This window comes from Gopherus evgoodei, chromosome 2 (genome assembly GCF_007399415.2).
Source record: "Gopherus evgoodei ecotype Sinaloan lineage chromosome 2, rGopEvg1_v1.p, whole genome shotgun sequence".
In the NCBI taxonomy this organism is placed as follows: Eukaryota; Metazoa; Chordata; order Testudines; family Testudinidae; genus Gopherus; species Gopherus evgoodei.
This window is the reverse complement of record NC_044323.1, coordinates 257,526,369-257,545,073: the sequence shown is the minus strand read 5'-3', so window position 1 is coordinate 257,545,073 and position 18,705 is coordinate 257,526,369. Positions and strand designations below refer to the sequence as shown.

At 40.4% G+C, this 18,705-nt stretch overlaps 1 protein-coding gene across 10 annotated transcripts in view; it reads right to left on the bottom strand.

The window, feature by feature from the left end:
* Positions 1–18,705, bottom strand: part of VPS13B (vacuolar protein sorting 13 homolog B) — a 928,813-nt gene that overhangs the window by 561,120 nt on the left and 348,988 nt on the right. Inside the window, exon 20 of one of the 10 annotated variants that reach the window (XM_030553562.1) lies at positions 358–824. The exons of the other annotated variants lie outside the window; for them this stretch is intronic. Coding sequence (XP_030409422.1) covers positions 655–824 — 170 coding nt within the window. The 3' untranslated portion in view covers positions 358–654. Of the gene's footprint in view, positions 1–357; positions 825–18,705 lie in introns of those variants that run through there. 10 annotated transcript variants of the gene reach the window in all.

Sequence of the window (18,705 nt, the reverse complement as noted above, 5' to 3'; positions counted from 1 at the left end):
TATGTGAAAATGTGGCATAAAAATTTACTTGCAAAGGTTTGGTATGATCACATTGTTTGGCAGGGACAGTAATAGTGATATAAATCATTCCAAGTAAATGTCAATAAAAGCTTTATTCCACATCATGATGTACCTGTGCATTATGCCATATTCTTATAGAAAACCTATTATTGAATATCATTAGGTTTTTTTTAAAGATTATTATTGATACTGTATTTCATATCTCTCCACCTATAAGGTCCTTTGAAACAAACAGTATGTGACCATGGAATTAAAGACAGTGAAAAAGAATGCACACACACAAGTGAGTAAAATTAAGATCATAAGGTTATTTTCCTAGTTTTTTTTTTTAAGGAAAAAGGTAAAAATAAATTATATTATGTACAAGTATGGAATTCCCTTCAACTCACAATCATGCAAGTTCAGCAGTTTGAACCCTAAACCTTCAGTGTTTCTGCACAGACTTCTACCACTTGAGCTACAGAACTAATTAGGTGGCAGGAGACAATTACTGCTATGCCATGTAGTGTGTACCACTCTAAAACAGTTCCCTTGATATTATACTATGTCGAATATAGGTTATATATTGAAATAGCCCATTATATAGACATGAACATTAATATCTCAGAAAAGCAAATTTCCAAAATAGACAGATTACTTGAAAAGTGAGCAGGGTTTCCAATAACTATCTGAAGTGCCAGAAAAGTCTAAGTTAGAAAAATCTTCACTGATGTTTGTTCCACATAGTACTATTAATGGGCTTCTTACAGACATGCTTTTTACAGCAGAAAACACTGTACAATTGTTGTGGTATAAAGTGTATCCTAGAAATGAAACAGACATATTTTGAGATTAGAAGATGTTTATGCAGAGGAATAATGTATCTGTTTCAACTGACCATCTTGGTGCTACCAGCAAACTATGTTAATACAATAATTATTTTAAAATATACACAGTTATGCATCCACTGTGTATACACCCTTTATGTCATAAAGGTTCTTAAATCTCATTTTCACTGCAATTTAGATAAAGATACATTATTATTATACCAATGAATTGAGATATCCTGGCCAGTGGACTCATTTTCAAGGTCTTTATGTACTGTGACAATTCTGAGCAAGCTAAACAAAGTAGCATTTTAAGCCAATTTCCATGGATATATCAGTATTTTCAGTGGGAAAAATCATTTGTAATAACTATTAGCCTGGGTTCTGTGTACTCTCTGTACAGTGGGACCAAATTCCATCACATCCATCACCAAATTCCATACCAATAGTTTCTATCATCAAAAATATCCTTTAGTCCCATTTTCCAACACCACAAAAAAACCCACAGAAACTAGGCTCAAGCTTGAAATTAATCATCATAAAATTCATTGTGGATTATCAAGCATGATTATTTTACAGGAAGGTTTTTTCCCCTCACTATGCTCTCCAGGCAGCCAAATTTCACTCACATTGAGGTTTTCCAGGCAGTCCGACTCAGCATCTTCTTCCCCCGTATGAACCAGGGAAGGAGGAAGTTTTGATGCAATGGAATCAATGCCTGATCTCCCCAGCTCTTGGCTACAGCTGCTGCACTGTTCTGCAGGCAACCCAGCTCACCGATCTAAATTTCTGGTTTCCCCTACTGCCTGTCTAGAATCTAAACTCCAACTCTGGCTCCTTGACTCCCTACTGCCTAGCTGCAGGGAACAAGTACTGTAATCCAATTAACTCCCCATTGCTCGGAAAACGGCAACACAAACTGCAACTACAGGCAGGTCCCAGCAGATCAGGGAGGCAAAACAAAATGTTGAACATCTGGCTGATGCAGAATCATAGAATTGTAGGACTGGAAGGGACCTCAGGATGTCTTGTAGTCCAGTCCCCTGCACTCAAGGCAGGACTAAGTATAATCTAGACCATCCCTGACAATCTGCTCTTAAAAACCACCAATGATGGAGATTCCACAACCTCCCTATGCAATTTATTCCTGACAGGAAGTTTTTCCTAATGTCCGACATAAACATCCCTTGCTGCAATTTAAACTCGTTGCTTCTTGTCCTATCCTCAGAGGTTAATGAGAATAATTTTTCTCTCTCCTCCTTGTAACAACCTTTTATGTACTTGAAAACTGTTATGTCTGCCCTCAGTCTTCTCTTCTCCAGACTAAACAAAGCCGATTTTTTTACTCTTCCCTCATAGGTCATGTTCTCTAGATTTTTAATCATTTTTTTTTTGCTCTCTTCTGGACCTTCTCCAATTTGTCCACATCTTTCCTGAAAAGTGGCACCCAGAACTGGACACAATACTCCAGCTGAGGCATAATCAGTGCGGAGTAGAGCAGAAGAATTACTTCTCGTGTCTTACAACACTCTTGCTAATACATACTGTACCAGAATGATGTTTGCTTTTTTTGCGACAGTGTTGACTTTTATTAGGCTTGTAATCCACTATGATCCCTAGATCTGTTTCTGCAGTACTCCCTCCTAGGCAGTCATGTCATATTTTGTATGCGTGCAACTGATCGTTCCTTCCTAAGTGGAGTACTTTGCATTTGTTTGTATTGAATTTCATCCTATTTACTTCAGATCGTTTCTCCAGTTTGTCCAGATCATTTTGAATTTTAATCCTATCTTCCAAAGTACTTGGAACCCCTCCGAGCTTGGTTTCATACACAAACTTTATAAGTGTAGTCTCTGTGCCATAATCTAAATCACTGATAAAGATATTGAAGGCTCACTTCTTCTACAGAAAGTGGAATAATCACTGTGGGAAGTCTTCACATTGTGTCATGACATTTGTGCTATGTTTAATTATTATGACAGTGTACTCAGAAAATAAGGATACATCATCATCATCATTCAATCATCATAATACAATATCAGGGCATTATACCATGGATTTTTTTTGTTACTTCATGCAACTCAATTTCATCTCTTTTTTCTCTCCATGCTCCACACTTGTACCTGCCGAGAGAGCATTTGTAGCCAGCGTTACAAGGTATTTACATGCCAGATATGCTAAACATTCGTATGCCTTGTCCATGCTTCAGCCACCATTCCAGAGGACAGCCTTCCATGCTGATGATGCTCATTAAAAAAATAATGCATTAATTAAATTTGTGATTGTATTCCTCAGGGGAAGAATCGTATGTCTCCTGCTCTGTTTTACCCGCAATCTGCATACATTTCATGTTATAGCAGTCTTGGATGATGACCCAGGACATGTTCGTTTTAAGAATACTTTCACTGCAGATTTCACAAAACACAAAGAAAGTACCAATGTGAGATTTCTAAAAATACCTACAGAACTCGACCCAATGTTTAAGAATCTGAAATGCCATCCAAAATCTGAGAGGGACGAGATGTGGAGCATGCTTTCAGAAGTCATAAAAGAGAAACACTCTGATGTGAAACTACAGAACCCTCCCCCCCAGAAAAAGAACCTTCTGCTGGTGGCATCTGACTTTGATAATGAAAATCAACGTGTCAGTACATACTGCTTTGGATGGTTATCAGGCAGAACCCATCATCAGCATGGAAGCATGTCCTCTGGAATGGTGGTTGAAGCATGAAGGGACATATGAATCTTTAGCACATCTGGTACATAAATAACTTGTAATGCCAGCTACAACAGTGCCACGTGAATGCCTGTTCTCACTTTCAGATGACATTGTAAACAAGAAGCAGTTAGCATTATCTCCTGCAAATTGTAAACATCAAAAAATACTTAAAATAAATGGTATTGTATTGTTAACAGTGCGATTAATCACTTGACAGACCTAATTTACAGCCATTGTCTGGCTATGCCGGAAGGAGGACAGGAAACACTGTATATGGTTTAAATAGGACAAAACTTTATTCTTAAAAATCTGGGAGTACCCAGCAGATAAAAGGATACAGTGCAGATAATTCCATAATCATTTCAATATATACCTAGGGGGCTTCTGTCAACCCTCCCCATTACCCATCTTGGTCCCCAGCCAACTGCTGCTGTGACCTCACTATTCCCTCCTCAAATGAGGATTGGGGAAGGGGTTACAAAAAAGATGAGGGTGTGGCTCTCTCCTGTATTAGTCAAAGGAGCCCTGAACCTCCCCACCCCCATTTCCTCTCCTTTAAAGAATATCTCCTTTAAATCCTTTACCAATTCATTTTATCTAATCATTATATCCCTTCAATACAGAGTACCTGCACTGGACATCCACCTCACAGTTATGTAATGAGTTGCGACACCATAGCCTAACTCCTGTTTTATGTTTGCCCCAACTAAGCCCCCAAAACCTGCTGTGGGGAAGGCAAAAAAACCCACTTTGCCTTGGCCTACTTGGTGGTGAGAGAAAAATTACTTCCCAGCCCCCTGAGAAAGGAGTGACTTGCATAATGCCCACAGCAGATCCTGACAAAACCCAGTATTCCACCACTTCCATGTGTGGGAAGGTGGGTGCTGTTACCTCTGGTCCAAACAAAAGACGGCTTTACCTACACTGACATGCACTTACATAGTCTCCCCTCTCTTCCAGTAACCTGAGGGGGATGGGTCAACACCTCCACACCAACCTGGTCTGCAGCTGCAGCAGAAAGTCACTCCCTTGCTCTCTAGCCTGAAAGGGGCACACACCTTTTCCAACAAGTCAGACAACAGCCTATACCACTTAATGTACAGTGAGGTCATTTTGCACAACCCAGAGTAGTGCCTCCTTTGCTTACTTAAAAATATATTGTAATTACCCCCAAATCATATGGATAAATCTGACCTTTAATTTATAGTCTAAGGGTAGTGTTCATGAGACTGATGCAATGTTAAAGGGGTAAAGGGAGCCCACTTCCAGAGGAACCTTTCAAGCATTGAAGCTGAAGCTAGCATATAGCCATGGAACCTTTAAAAAGAAGTGACAGTTGGATCAAGGAATCTATCAGTGAGAACTCAATACATGTGATCAGTCTCCCTCATACCACTGACTCACTACAACCATTAGAATTGTTGTCTGCAAGTTAGCTGTAGAGAAGTGGTGATGATTGATTCAGTATTTGACATCACAATGGACCCACTTACGTGTTACCTGTGCTGTTGAAATTATCCTATCTTTAGCCATGTAATCATAACAATTAAGTACAAAAACTGTTAATAATTTAGCTGAATTGCAACCTAATTTCTTCAAACAAAATTAATTTATCTATAAGGAAAGATTGAATGATTTGTGCTATTTTATTCCTGAGCTCATTTAGGACAAAAAGCACCTGAGTGATAATAAATTTCTTAAAGGACATGGCTTTTCATTCATTTTAACTCAAACTAATCAATTGATTTACTTGTAAATTCTCAGAAAATGCATTTTATACTTAAAATAACTGCTGTAAGTTTGAGGAAGATATGCTATATTTTTCATACATAAAGAGGCTGAATCACTGATTCAAATGCAAAACAGAACTCAACCTATTTTATGGAGTTGTGATTGATGCCTCCTAATGAGAAATAAACAATTTAAGGGCTTGTCTACATTGTGCAGCAAAGCATGCCAGAGGGTTGTGATTTGTAAAGTGCTCTAACATGCTGCATTCTAACTGCATACTCTAAAAGGTACTTAGTTTGCATTAATAGACTATGTTAATGTGAACCAGCTACCTTTTAGAGTGCACCAACAGGGTCTACACAGGACAGTTAGGGCACGGCACATCAGATTGCTTTACAGCGCTCTTCTAGTGCACTTCGCCAGCACAGTGCAGGTAAGCCCTTAGTTACTATTCTGATCCACACTGTGTGAAGGAAAATGAGGTTATGTACCCGTAACAGGAAGTTTTTTCAGATGTGTGGTGCCTATCTGTATTATACACATGGGTACACATGGACACCATGAACATGAGTCTGGAAATTCTAACAAAGTGTCCATTTGCCTGGACATACGCAGTAGTTCTCTTCATGCTCCAGACCAGGGGCATAAGAGGCTGATGCCTCTCTAGCTCCTCCTCTTAAAGTGAATCCAGCAGGGTTTGAAGCAGAGGGGATGGAGAGCAGGTAGCGGAATACAGATATAGAGCACATATAACAAAGAACTTCCAGTTACACGTAAGTATCCTCCATTTCTTCTTCAAGTGCTGGTCCCCATGTGTATTCCACATATGGGTGATTGACAAGTAGTATTTAGACTGGAGGGGGTGTGCAAGGATGCCAGCAACAAAGATGCAAGCAACAAAGATGCTTGAAGTACTGTAGTTCCCACTGCTGTATCTGCAGTGGAGGCCTGAATCAGCACATAATGCTTTTGACTGTGTGCATGGAACTCCAGGTAGCTGCTCTGCATAGATCCAGTGTAGGTACTTCCTACAGGCATGCTGTAGAGGCAGCTTGTGCTCTCGTGGAGTGTGCGCTCATCCGACAGGCAGTGGGATATGTACTAACTGATACTATCCGATGGTGAACCCAGAAATCCATTAAGAGATTCTCTGAAAGGATATAGTTTGTCCTTTGAACTTTCTGCTATGGCAAGAAATAACCTTGGTGACTTTCTGATAGATTTGGTCCTCTGCAGGTCAAATGCCAACACAAATCTGACATCAAGGAAATGAAGTCTTCTTTCTTCAGTGAAGGTATGATGTTTGGGGAATAAAACAGGTATATGGATCGTTTGATTGACATGGAATTCAGAAGTAACCTTGGAGAGGAATTTAGGACGAAGGCAAATGGAGATTTTCCTTTGAAAAACAGTATACGGTGGGTCTTCCATGAGGGCTCCCATCTTGTTCACCCTTCTAGTTACCTTCATGGATGGGTGGGATATGGAGCATGTTGAGAAGGGTTCAAATGGAGGCCTACTGAGTGCTGATAGGATGACACTGAGGTCTCACTGAGGTGAAGGTTTGATGACTGGAGGAAAAGTCCTGACTAGCCTTCCATGAATTTCACTGTCATAGGCTAAGTAAAGATGGCCTGTTCACTGAAGAAAGGAAGGCACTGGTTGCTGTAAGCTGGTCCTGCAGTGAGCTAATGAAATGACCTAAGTTTTTTTTAAAACAGGAGGTAATTTAAAGTGACTAGGATACCTGCAGAACGTGAAGAAGGCTGCTTATCCTAGACCCAGCAAAATGTCTCCATTTAGCTAGGAGGCAGTTTCCAGTCAAGTCTTTCCTACTTTGAGTAAGAACAGCCTGGACGGCTGTCAAGCAAATTCATTCTAGTTCCAGTGCCCATCCAAACACCAGACCTTTAAGTGGAATGGATCTGGATTGGGGTGTCTGATTCTGCCCCCTTCCTAAGTAAGGAGATCAGGGAAAGGGTGGATCTTGATAAGAGGACAGATTGACTCAATCCAGATTTGACCACCAGGTAAAACAGGTGATGACCAAGGTGGTAACAGTCCACTCTAGTGTTGATGTGATCCTTGTCTGGTGAGTAGATCAACCAGAGCCAGGCCTATAGGCAGCATAGATGAAGTCTGGCAAATGATATAACATACGTGCATGAGGCCATGTGACCTAGAAGAGAAAGGCATACCTTGACTGTAGTCCTTGGTCTGCAAATAATCTGCGCTATCAGCTGGCTCATTAACTGAAATCTTTATGTGGGAAGGAAAGTTCTTGCTGAAATGGAGCCCAGTGTCGTTCCAATGAAGTTTATCGTCTTTGTGTATGTTAAAATTTACTTTTCTTTGTTCACACAGGTACCCAGTATTGCTAGAAGATGGAGCAGGAACAAAGTCACCACTCTGACCTCATGGCTGGAGCAACCTACTAGGAGCCAATCATCACAGAATCATAGAAGATTAGGGTTGGAAGAGACCTCAGGAGCTCATCTAGTCCAACCCCCTGCTCAAAGCGGGACCAACCCCAACTAAATCATCCCAATCAGGGCTTTGTCAAGCCGGGCCTTAAAAAGATATCAAGATATGGGAAAACTGTGTAACCCTGATTTAGGCGGCCGTAACTGAGGAGACCTTTGTGAATACTCAGGGTGCTGCTGTTAGTCCAAACGGAAGGATTCTGAACTGGAAATGTTCCTAACCAACTAGAAACTAAAGGAGCTTTCTGTGGGACGGAGGAATATCTACATGAAAATAAGCGTCCTTCATGCTGACAGCCATGAACCACATGATATTGATACCTGTGTAACCATCCTGAATTTTGACTCTCAAATTAAGATGTTCAGTTGTTGAAGGTCCAGAATGGGTCTACACTCTCTATCTTTTTTAAGGACTAAGAAAGAAGAGGAACAGAACCATCTCCCTTGATACTGAGATTGCACTCATTCAATTGCCCCTCACTGGAGGAGGGAGTCCATCTCCTGTGAGAGTGGCCCCTGAAGGGGGACAGGAAAGGGGGTTTGAGAAGGAGGAGGGAGAGAAACTCTATGGAATATTCTTGATGTATAATTTCTAAGACCCACGTGTCTGTTGTGACAGAGGCCCAATTGTGGGAGAAAAATGAGAGACAGCCCACAAAAATAAGGGGGGTAGAGGTGGATGGCATCAATACAGGTGGACGGATCTTGACTGAAGGGTCAAAAGTAGACCTTTATGTACAGCTGGGAATGGGTAAAGGTCGTGGTAGCAGAGGGGGCTGAAAACCAAGGCCTCTTGAGTCCTCTGACATTTACACAAGGGTTCAGCGGGACACTTGTGGTAGAACGTCTGTGGAGAGAGTGGCTTTGTTCTAATACACTTGCCTCTGGTGCTGTCTCATTGGGGCGGGAGTATAAAGTCCCAGGGACCATAGAGTTGACCTTGAGTCTTTCAATCAGTCTAGGGACTCATACATTTCCTTGTTGAAAAAAATGTGACTCGTTGAAAGGCAGGTCCTGTATGATGTTCTGGACCTCACTGGGGACCCCAAAGAGTGAGGCCAAGACTCAACCCTCATCACTATGCTAGTGACTAAGCCTCTGGATGCTGTGTCCACTGCAGCTTGAAGGGATGTCTTTGCCACTAACTTGCCCTCCTCTGAAGGACTGAAATTGGGCTCTGTTATCAGAGGGAAGTTTGTCCTTAAAAATCAGCCACCCTGGAGTAATTGTTAAAATTATACTTGGTTAACAAGGCCTGATAGTTAGCTATACAGAATTACAGGCTCACAGAAGAAAAGACTTTCTTCTCAAGAGATCCAACCTCTTTGAGTTCTTGTCAACCAGAGTGTTCTTGGGACACTGTGATCTTGCTCTATCCATGACTGCCTGTACCACCAGGGTGGGAGAAAACAAATTCAGGCTTCTTTTATGGGGAATCTGTCCTTTCAACCATGAAAGTACCCCCTACTTTCACAGGAAGCCTGGGAAGAACAGTTCTTGGACTCAGCAGCTGTAGACTCTGCTCCTAAGTTTGTTCTTGGAGGGGCGCTGCTCATTTGATGGGGCCAGTTTGTAGGGGGAGTCTCCCTGGCACAGATCAAAGTGACGCCTCAGAGCCTTCTCCATAACGTGTTTCCTTAACTGAAGCTCATGAGCTTTGCATGTTTGCAATGAAAATGAGCAGCACATGCTGCACATTCCAACAACATGCAGCTCCCGCAAGCAGTAGAGACAGTATTGGTGATTGTCACTTGTGGAGAAGCAGCGAGGGCAAGAGAGACAGTTCTTGAAGCCCAGGATACTGGGCATAGTCCCAGATCGCAGGGGGAAAGAACTAGCAATACCAACTATATTATAACATTCTAACAATACCAATGTAAAAACTATAAAAGCTATCTACAATATCTATTTACAGGCTATCAAAGATAAAAGCTGGAGAAATCTGTGGACACAGTGATTCCAACTCTGCCCATGTCACGGTAAGAAAGAAGTGGAGAGGTATCAGCCCACACTGCCTCTTATGTCCTTGGTCTGGAGTACAAGGAGACCTTCACTACATCTGTGGTGCAACAGACACTGATTTTTAGAATGTCCAAACTTGGGCTCATAGCATGCATGTGCACCCACGTATGCAATACACATAGGGACCAGCACTTGAAGAACAGGAAGTTAGGAAGCTTATCCTTGATTGGACAACCCAATCAAGGTGTACGGTAGACAAAAACACAAGCAAAAAAAACATCCGAGATGGCTTAGGCAAGGTATCGGTTAAACAACTACATATGCGGGGAGCTTGGTTATGGAAACCCTGCCAATGGGCAGATCCAACAAAAGTGATCTACCAAAACAGAGTAATATACTGTATTCTGTTGCCCTCAGTGTAAATAAATACCTTTTAAAAGATATGCATTTTATCAAAGAGACTAGAATCAAGCCCTAGCAAGCAGACAGATAATGCTCTTTGAAATCGCTTCTGCAACACTTATGCCTTACTCAGCTCTCTTCTTTTCACCTATAAACCCAAAGGACCGTGTTTAATTTTTTACATTGTGGTGAACATTTACAGTATTGTAAATATAGAAAAATTTATAATTATCACATATGCATTTTAAAAATATGTCATTTTAGGTCAGCTGAATTTATGCATAAAAAATGTGCAAAAAGTAGATGATCATTTTGTAACTTGACTCCTAAGTGGTCGACTGCCTCTTGAAACTATAAAGTCCAAAGGTTGCATTAATCCAGGACCATTAAAGTAATAGTGAAGTTGGTCAGTAATTAAACTGATCACATCTCCCTGAAGACCAAAAATGTAGACAACAGCTAGTAGCTGACAACTAACTTCAACATTTCCCAGCTGCTCTAGAGTAAAGCCTTTAGACAGTTGAATGCATGCATGCATCTTATTTTCCCAGGATTTCAAAGTCCACATGCAGGCTGCTGCTCAGCTATTATAAATGAGTAATTCAAGTAGGGCATGACTGCTTCTTGTATTAACTTGATAAAGATGTTTCACTCCAAGTGCATCAACAGTTGTGTTAAGTCATCCCTTTCACAGGCTGATTAGGATTACTTATGCCATGTTTTGTAACCATCGAAAAATAAGGCAGCATTATTAACTTTGACATTTATTTTCATAAGAATTTAACTCTTGGCTAATGAATTAAAAATAATTTCATTCACTGATTGCTGTCTTAATTCAAGTAGTATCACATTACTTAAAAATCAAGCATTATAATGTATTAACCATCCATTTAAACTATAAATTTGTTTACAGAACGTTCAACTTATTAAAGTTTGTGTATCATATTGGCACACGAATCAAAAGTTCTATTTTTTCGCTGCCAACAGATGAGTCTTCAGAAAACTGATTTAAATACAGACATTTTAATATAATTGACAGAACATAATTATTCCTGGGGGGAATTCTGCATCACTGCACATGCGCAGAATTTATATCCCTTACAGATTTCTTTGCTTCCCCACAGAAAAATGACTCTTTCATGGGGAAGCAAAGGGAAATCACAAGAGCGGTCTTGTAACCCTCCCTAGGAGTATGTTTCAGGCACCCAAGGGAGCTGGCAGAGAGATAAATCACCGTGGGGCAGTAGGTGGGACCGAGGAAGACTGGGCTGGTGACTTCTACCCTGCATCAGCTCAGCTGCTAGTCCTGGCAAGGCTGGTGAGGACGGGACTTCCTCTTCCCCTGCACAGCATCCAGGCCCAGGTCAAACCCAACCCCAGATTTCTCCCCCGGCTGTAGGAAGCTCTGAAAACTCTCCCCTCATACCCAGACTCTCCTGCTTAGCCTCACTCCCCTCCCTGCACTCAGAACCCCACCTGATGATCCCCACTTCCCCAGCACCTGGACCTACCTGATGAGCCAACTGCATGCAGATCCCCACCCCATCAGTCCCAACCAGTTGCACCTGAATACCTCCACCACTGAGCACAACTCCTCCAGCATCTAGATCCCCCACTGGGCCTCCCACACCCAGACTCCTCTGCTGAGCTCTATCCTCCCACACCCATATCGCCTCCTGCCACTGAGTCCCAACCACATTGACCTAGACCCCCCTGCAGAGTCCCATTACCATTGCACCCAGAACCCCCAAACAAGCCCCTGTGCATCCAGATTCCCCCCTGAAGCGCCTGCACCCACACTGCCTCACACAGAACCTTCTCAACTCACACCTAGATCCCCCCACATTAAGCCCCTTCACATTTGGATCCTGTCTTGCTGAGCCTGCCTGCCCACACAGAGGGGCAGCGCCCTGAGGCGTTTCTCGGGCAGACCGGGTCCTTGCACTGTGTCAGGGTTGGGTGCAGCCTCACCTCTGAGTCTGTGTCCAGGGGGTGGAGAGGTTGCACATTGATCTCCCATCTATGTGTAGCCAGTGGCCTGTGCTCCCCAATGCCATGCTGCAGACGCCACATGTATTTGATGAATAACATTTGTAGAATTTTAAAATATTGTGTTCAGAATTTTACGTTTTTTGGCACAGAATGCCCTCAGGAGTAATTTAGTGCATCTTAAGAATGTAACTTAGTGATTCTATAATTAAACATTTACAAAATAGCTGTTAACTATTTTCAATACATTTTGAACATGAAAATATATTTTAGGAAATGTTTATGAGTTAACCATATTGGTACATATATTTAAAGCATAATTTAACTATTTAAAATGTTTTCCAAATAATATAATGGTTATTTTTTCTAACTTTGTATTTATTAATTTTCAGTTCACTGGCCACAGAGTTGGTACACACACAGTGGAATTCCCTCTTTCTATCCCCACCCAAAGGTCTTGTGTAAGATACTCTACGGATTAAGGGAGAGAGAGGAGAATAATAATTTTAGAAACATATTCAGTTTTCCTCCTATCAGGTTCTTGAAGATGGCATAGATATTTGCTGTGTTTGCAGTGCTGTTGTGTTGGCGTCCATGCTGTTCCTTAGTCTCCAGATCTGTAACTGTCATTACTACGTTGTCCACTTCCTCAGTAATAGCTATTACTGTGGCACGTACCCTGACACCTTTCCATTAATTTCATATTGTATAGCCTTAAATTATTGCTATTCTCATTCTACAGGCATAGAATTCTTTTTCCAGGTTTCCTAGTGAAAATGACAACCAGAAGGGTTTTAGATCTGTCTGCATGACCTGGAAAATATAATTCTGAATCTGTTTTGATTGTCTCCTGGTCATTTTTGGTAAGTTAGCAGCCTTATACCTATTTGAGTACAAACATAGGCTCTGAACCTGCAGCTGTTTCTGCTCAGGCAGATGCCAGTGCCTGCATAGATTTAGTTGCAGGACTGGGGCTATAGATATAGTAATCTGTAATTCAGCTACTGTTTCAGTAAAGCATATTGTCTGCCCTGCTGTGTTGCTTCTAACCTCTTCCTCAAAATAATTTAACCACAAACCAAATTCAAGTTAAGTAACAATTTTTAAAATGTAGTTATTTCATTAAACTATATAATCTTATCAGTGTATTTTTCAAATACATTTAGCATGCCAGGAAGTAATAAGAATGTTGGAAGTGTTTCAAAAATGAATTTCAAATGAGACTTAAAATTACTATATTGCATGTAAATTAAATATTCTACTATGTTTAAGGTGCCTGTGTTTGAAGTTTTTTTAAAAAACTGTTTTATGGAGATATTTACAACTAAGACCATGTAATATACATGTAGCATATCCACTATTATTCTACACAATAATATATCTATCTTAGATACTTCTAAAGCGCCCACAATACCTAGCTATTTAATACAATATTGTTATATACAGGCAGGCATATGGTATTTAGTGCAAACTAGTTGTAGTTAGATGCTTTGGAGAAAAATGCAGATGTTACTTACTCAGTATACAAAAGATTAATGGCCAAGATTTTCAAAAATGAGTAGTGATTTTGGAAGTCTCAATTTTTGGATGTCCAATTTAAGGGGGCCTGATTTTCACAGGGTGAATACACAGCACTTTTTGAATATACGCTTCTTTAGAGTTTCTGACGTGGAAACTGAGGTTTCCATAATCACCAGTCACTTCTGAAAATCTTGGTCAACTTTTCTAGATATACAAAAATATTGTTTTAGCTCAGTTTGTCGCTGGCATTGTCTTTCTGGATTACAATTAGTTTATTGATTAAATCCCAAGAAGTTTTGGGATTGACTAATCCAAGCTCTGATCTGTTCCTCATCTCACATGGCACCACATTTCTTTAGTCACATGGCAATTGTGTAATTTTATCTTGTGATGATAGTTGTAATCTGGTATGGCAAATCCTATGAGCCTCAAATCAATGAGGCACTTGATTGATATTGATAATGTTCTGAAAATGTTCATTGCTTTGCAGATTTGAGATTATGTCTCAGAACAAGTAGCCTGGGTTTTAATAAAAAACCATGTATATCAAAGATTTTCAATAAGCTTCTGTGCATGTGTGCAATCAAAACTTTTGAATCTGTGACCATTTCCGAAAATGTTTGTGGAGCAATCTACATTCCCTCTTCATCTACAACAGAGGCTAGGCTGTGGTGAATAATGGAGTACAGAAGCAGTAGCATGATGAAAATATTTAGAGTTGAAAACAAACCATCTAATTAAAAAGAATATTTCAACTGTATAAAACAGTGGTTTTCAAGCTGGAGTCTGCAGACTGTGTCTAAAGGGTAATAAGAACATAAGAATGGCCATACAGGGTCAGACCAAAGGTCCATCTAGCCCAGGATCCTGTCTACAGACAGTGGCCAATGCCAGGTTCACTCGCTCTGGGGCACCTAACAGGTAATGATCAAGTGATCTCTTTCCTGCCATCCATCTCCACCCTCTGACAAACAGAGGCTAGGTGACACCATTCCTTACCCATCCTGGCTAATAACCATTAATGGACTTAACCTGCATGAATTTATCCAGTTCTAGCCTTCACAACCTCTTCAGGTAAGGAGTTCCACAAGTTGACTGTGCACTGTGTGAAGAAGAACTTCCTTTTATTTGTTTTAAACCTGCTGCCCATTAATTTCATTTGGTGACCCCTAGTTCTTGTATTATGGGAATAAGTAAATAACTTTTCCTTATCTACTTTCTCCACATCACTCATGATTTTATATACTTCTATCATATCCCCCCTTAGTCTCCTCTTTTCCAAGATGAAAAGTCCTAGTCTCTTTAATCTCTTCTCATATGGGACTCATTCCAAACCCCTAATCATTTTAGTTGTCCTTCTCTGAACCTTTTCTAGTGCCAGTATATCATTTTTGAGATGAGGAGACCACATCTGTATGCAGTATTCAAGATGTGGGCAAACCACTGATTTATATAAGGGCAATAATACATTCTCCTTCTTATTCTCTATCCCCTTTTTAATGATTCCTAACATCCTCTTTGCTTTTTTGACCGCTTCTGCACACTGTGTGGACATCTTCAGAGAACTATCCACGATGACACCAAGATCTTTTTCCAGACTCGTTGTAGATAAATTAGCCCCCATCATATTGTATGTGTAGTTGGGGTTATTTTTTCCAATGTGCATTACTTTACATTTATCCACATTAAATTTCATTTGCCATTTTGTTGCTCAATCGCTTAGTTTTGTGAGATTTTTTTGAAGTTCTTCACAATCTGCTTTGGTCTTAACTATCTTGAGCAGTTTAGTATCATCTGCAAACTTTGCCACCTCACTGTTTACCCCTTTCTCCAGATCATTTGTGAATAAGTTGGATAGGATTGGTCCGAGGACTGACCCTTGGGGAACACCATTAGTTACCCCTCTCCATTCTGAGAATTTACAATTAATTCCTATCCTTTGTTCCCTGTCTTTTAACCAGTTCTCAATCCATGAAAGGACCTTCCCTCTTATCCCATGACAACTTAATTTACGTAAGAGCCTTTGGTGAGGGACCTTGTCAAAGGCTTTCTGGAAATCTAAGTACACTATGTCTACCAGATCCCCCTTGTCCACATGTTTGTTGACCCCTTCAAAGAACTCCAGTAGATTAGTAAGACATGATTTCCATGTTGACTTTTGCCCAACAATTTATGTTCTTCTAGGTGTCTGACAACTTTATTCTTTACTATTGTTTCAACTAATTTGGCCGGTACCGACGTTAGACTTACCGATCTGTAATTGCCAGGATCACCTATAGAGCCCTTTAAAAATATTGGCATTACATTATCTATCTTCCAGTCATTGGGCACAGAGGCCGATTTAAAGGACAGGTTACAAACCCTGGGTAATAATTACACAACTTCACATTTGAGTTCTTTCAGAACTCTTGCGTGATGCTATCCAGTCCCGGTGACTTGTTAATGTTAACAAGTCCATGGAAGGTTGTTGTTACCATAGAACAGTGATTTTCAATCTTTGGTCTGTGGTCCACTCAAGGTCCACAGACTAAGTCTAAGATTTCCAAGCTGGTCCACACCTCCCTTTGAAAATTTGTAGGGGTCCACAAATGAAAAAAGGTTGAAAACCATTGGTATAAAATTATAATCGTATGAGTGTTAGGTAGTAATCAGAGTTTCAGAACAATTACTAAAACTCAAATTACAATCACAACTATTTGTGCATACTTATGACAACTTTATATGAAATATTTAATAAAGGTTACACTGCATTAAAATACAGTACCCTTAAAGAAAAAACAGTTACATTATATTCACATTTAATTTATTATTACACTTTTTGAAGAAAAAAAGTGTCATCTGAAAATTGAATAATTAACCTAAAACATAAAAATAAGCAACATGTGAAATACATTTGTGTTTTATGCATATTGCATTTATTTTCAATGCAATATTTTTCTCATTCAACATTATATGCATCGGCTCCAAAAAAGGATGGTTGCAGCAATTTAACTAAATTATAAAGTTGGAAGAATTTTAAACACTACATGAAAGTGAACAGCCATGGTCCTTTCTACCCATCTCTGGTGAGCACCCAGATGCAAGTTAAAGATCCCAAGGCAATTTTTCAAAATGAGTAGGAGCTATCCTGATATCTTGGCCAACATATACTCTCTCAATTAAAACAGATTTTTAGTGTCCAAAGCTGCGTATCACCAATTCTGGAGGGTATAATGGCTATCAGGTTTCCAAAATCTTTCTGCACAAGCAGCATCTAGTCACCTTGCTTAATAAAATGCTCTGAGGTACCTTGAGTGAGAAAGCTGCTTTATACAAATATATTATAGAAAAATGTATTAGCCCATATTGTTACTGAAATAAAATCTTATGTTTGGTCTCCCATACAGAATTTATTACATTAAAAAAAAAAACACCTAAGAGTTGTTATTTAGGTTGCTAAATCAAGCTCTTGCAATTAGCAGACATCAGATTTAATGGTGCCTATGCAACTTGAATTCTGCCAACCAGTGAACTGAATGAGGCAGGAGTCCTATAGAAAACAATAATATGTGATCACATAATTAAGGACTGTATCATAATACTTATACACAAGGGGGCAGAATTAAAGTTGCACATGTAACCTTATATCTAGCATTTCCTATTTTTCAAATGTTTAATTTTGAAACCTCCTAAACAACACAACATATTTTTGGTACAAAATTTCCTAGGCTTTTCTCTTTTTAAAGGAAAATAAGTTCTATTATGTACAACTAACAGTCCTCCCCAATTACGCATCATCAACAGCGTTTGAACCCTAAACCTCCAACACTGCAGCACAGACCTACCACTTCAGCTACAAAACTAACTACTTTAGTTGTCAATGGAAAGCTGTTACCCAGAGGAGAGGAAGATGGGTTAGGGACAGGGGTGCAAGTAAAATCCATGTCTTACCGATACAGGGCGGGCCAACAGTTAAGGTAGGCATGTGACCTTCCCACGTGACCCTTCAAGTGAATTCTCACTGCCCCACTCCCAGCCTGGGGCCCCCACGCTCTATCTGTCCTTCCCCACATCCAGTCCCATCCCCTAGCCCTCTCCTCTGGCAGGGCTGTGGTACACAGACGGAGATGCAGCTCTGTGGAAGGGCAGAGAGTAGGGCTGGGAGTTCTGCTCTTTTCCCTGCTGGGAAGGGCAGCGGGGAAAGTAGCAGACTCCCAGCCCCGCCCCTGCCCTTCCAGGCACAGAGTTGCGTCTCCAACCTTCCTCATACTACAGCAGTACCCCTGCCTGCGGCAGGGAGAGGGGGAGTGAGGTTGGGGGAAGTAAATCTGCCGGAAGAGCTGCCAGCATTCTGCTCCTTTCCCTGCTGCCCCTCCTTGCGGTGAAAGGAGCAGAACCCCTAGCCCCACCCCACAGCCCTCTCCTCCTGTGGGGCTGCTGTTGTGTCTTTCCAGTATGCTGTACCAGCTATAAATACCAGCCTACTTGCACTGCTGGTTAGGGAGGAACTCAACGTAACACTATCTCCAACCCCATACTACACATAGGTATATGACAATTCTCCAAAAATACCCATATTTTGGGAGTTTAATGTACCCATCCTACACATACCCATATATACCATTTAAAAGCTTTTTTTATATGCATTTAGATGACATATGATGTGTTGCTGCCAAATGGTGCTGTAAGCCTGTAGGTGAGGTGAAACAGTGGCATCCAAAATGAGAAAGTGTCATTTTTTTGCACAGTTCCAAAAATACTGCAACATGACTATAACCACAGTTTTTACTGTTTCAGTTAATTTCAACACCTTATTATAGTGTTTATTGATCAAAGCTACTAAATAATGTATTAAAAGATTTTTATTGGTTTTTTATTTTTTATTGGATTTTTATTAATTTTTCTTCAGAAATGATGTAGCTCTTTAATATGTGGCAAAAATGCCAAATATCAACATTTTGCAATATACTAACATGAAATGTTTTCACATCACATTCTTAATTGTCAAAGTATCTCACAAATGATAATCGTTTTCTACATTTTCAATTGAAATCTGCTGATCAAATAGTTCACACTGAAGGTTGTGCACTAG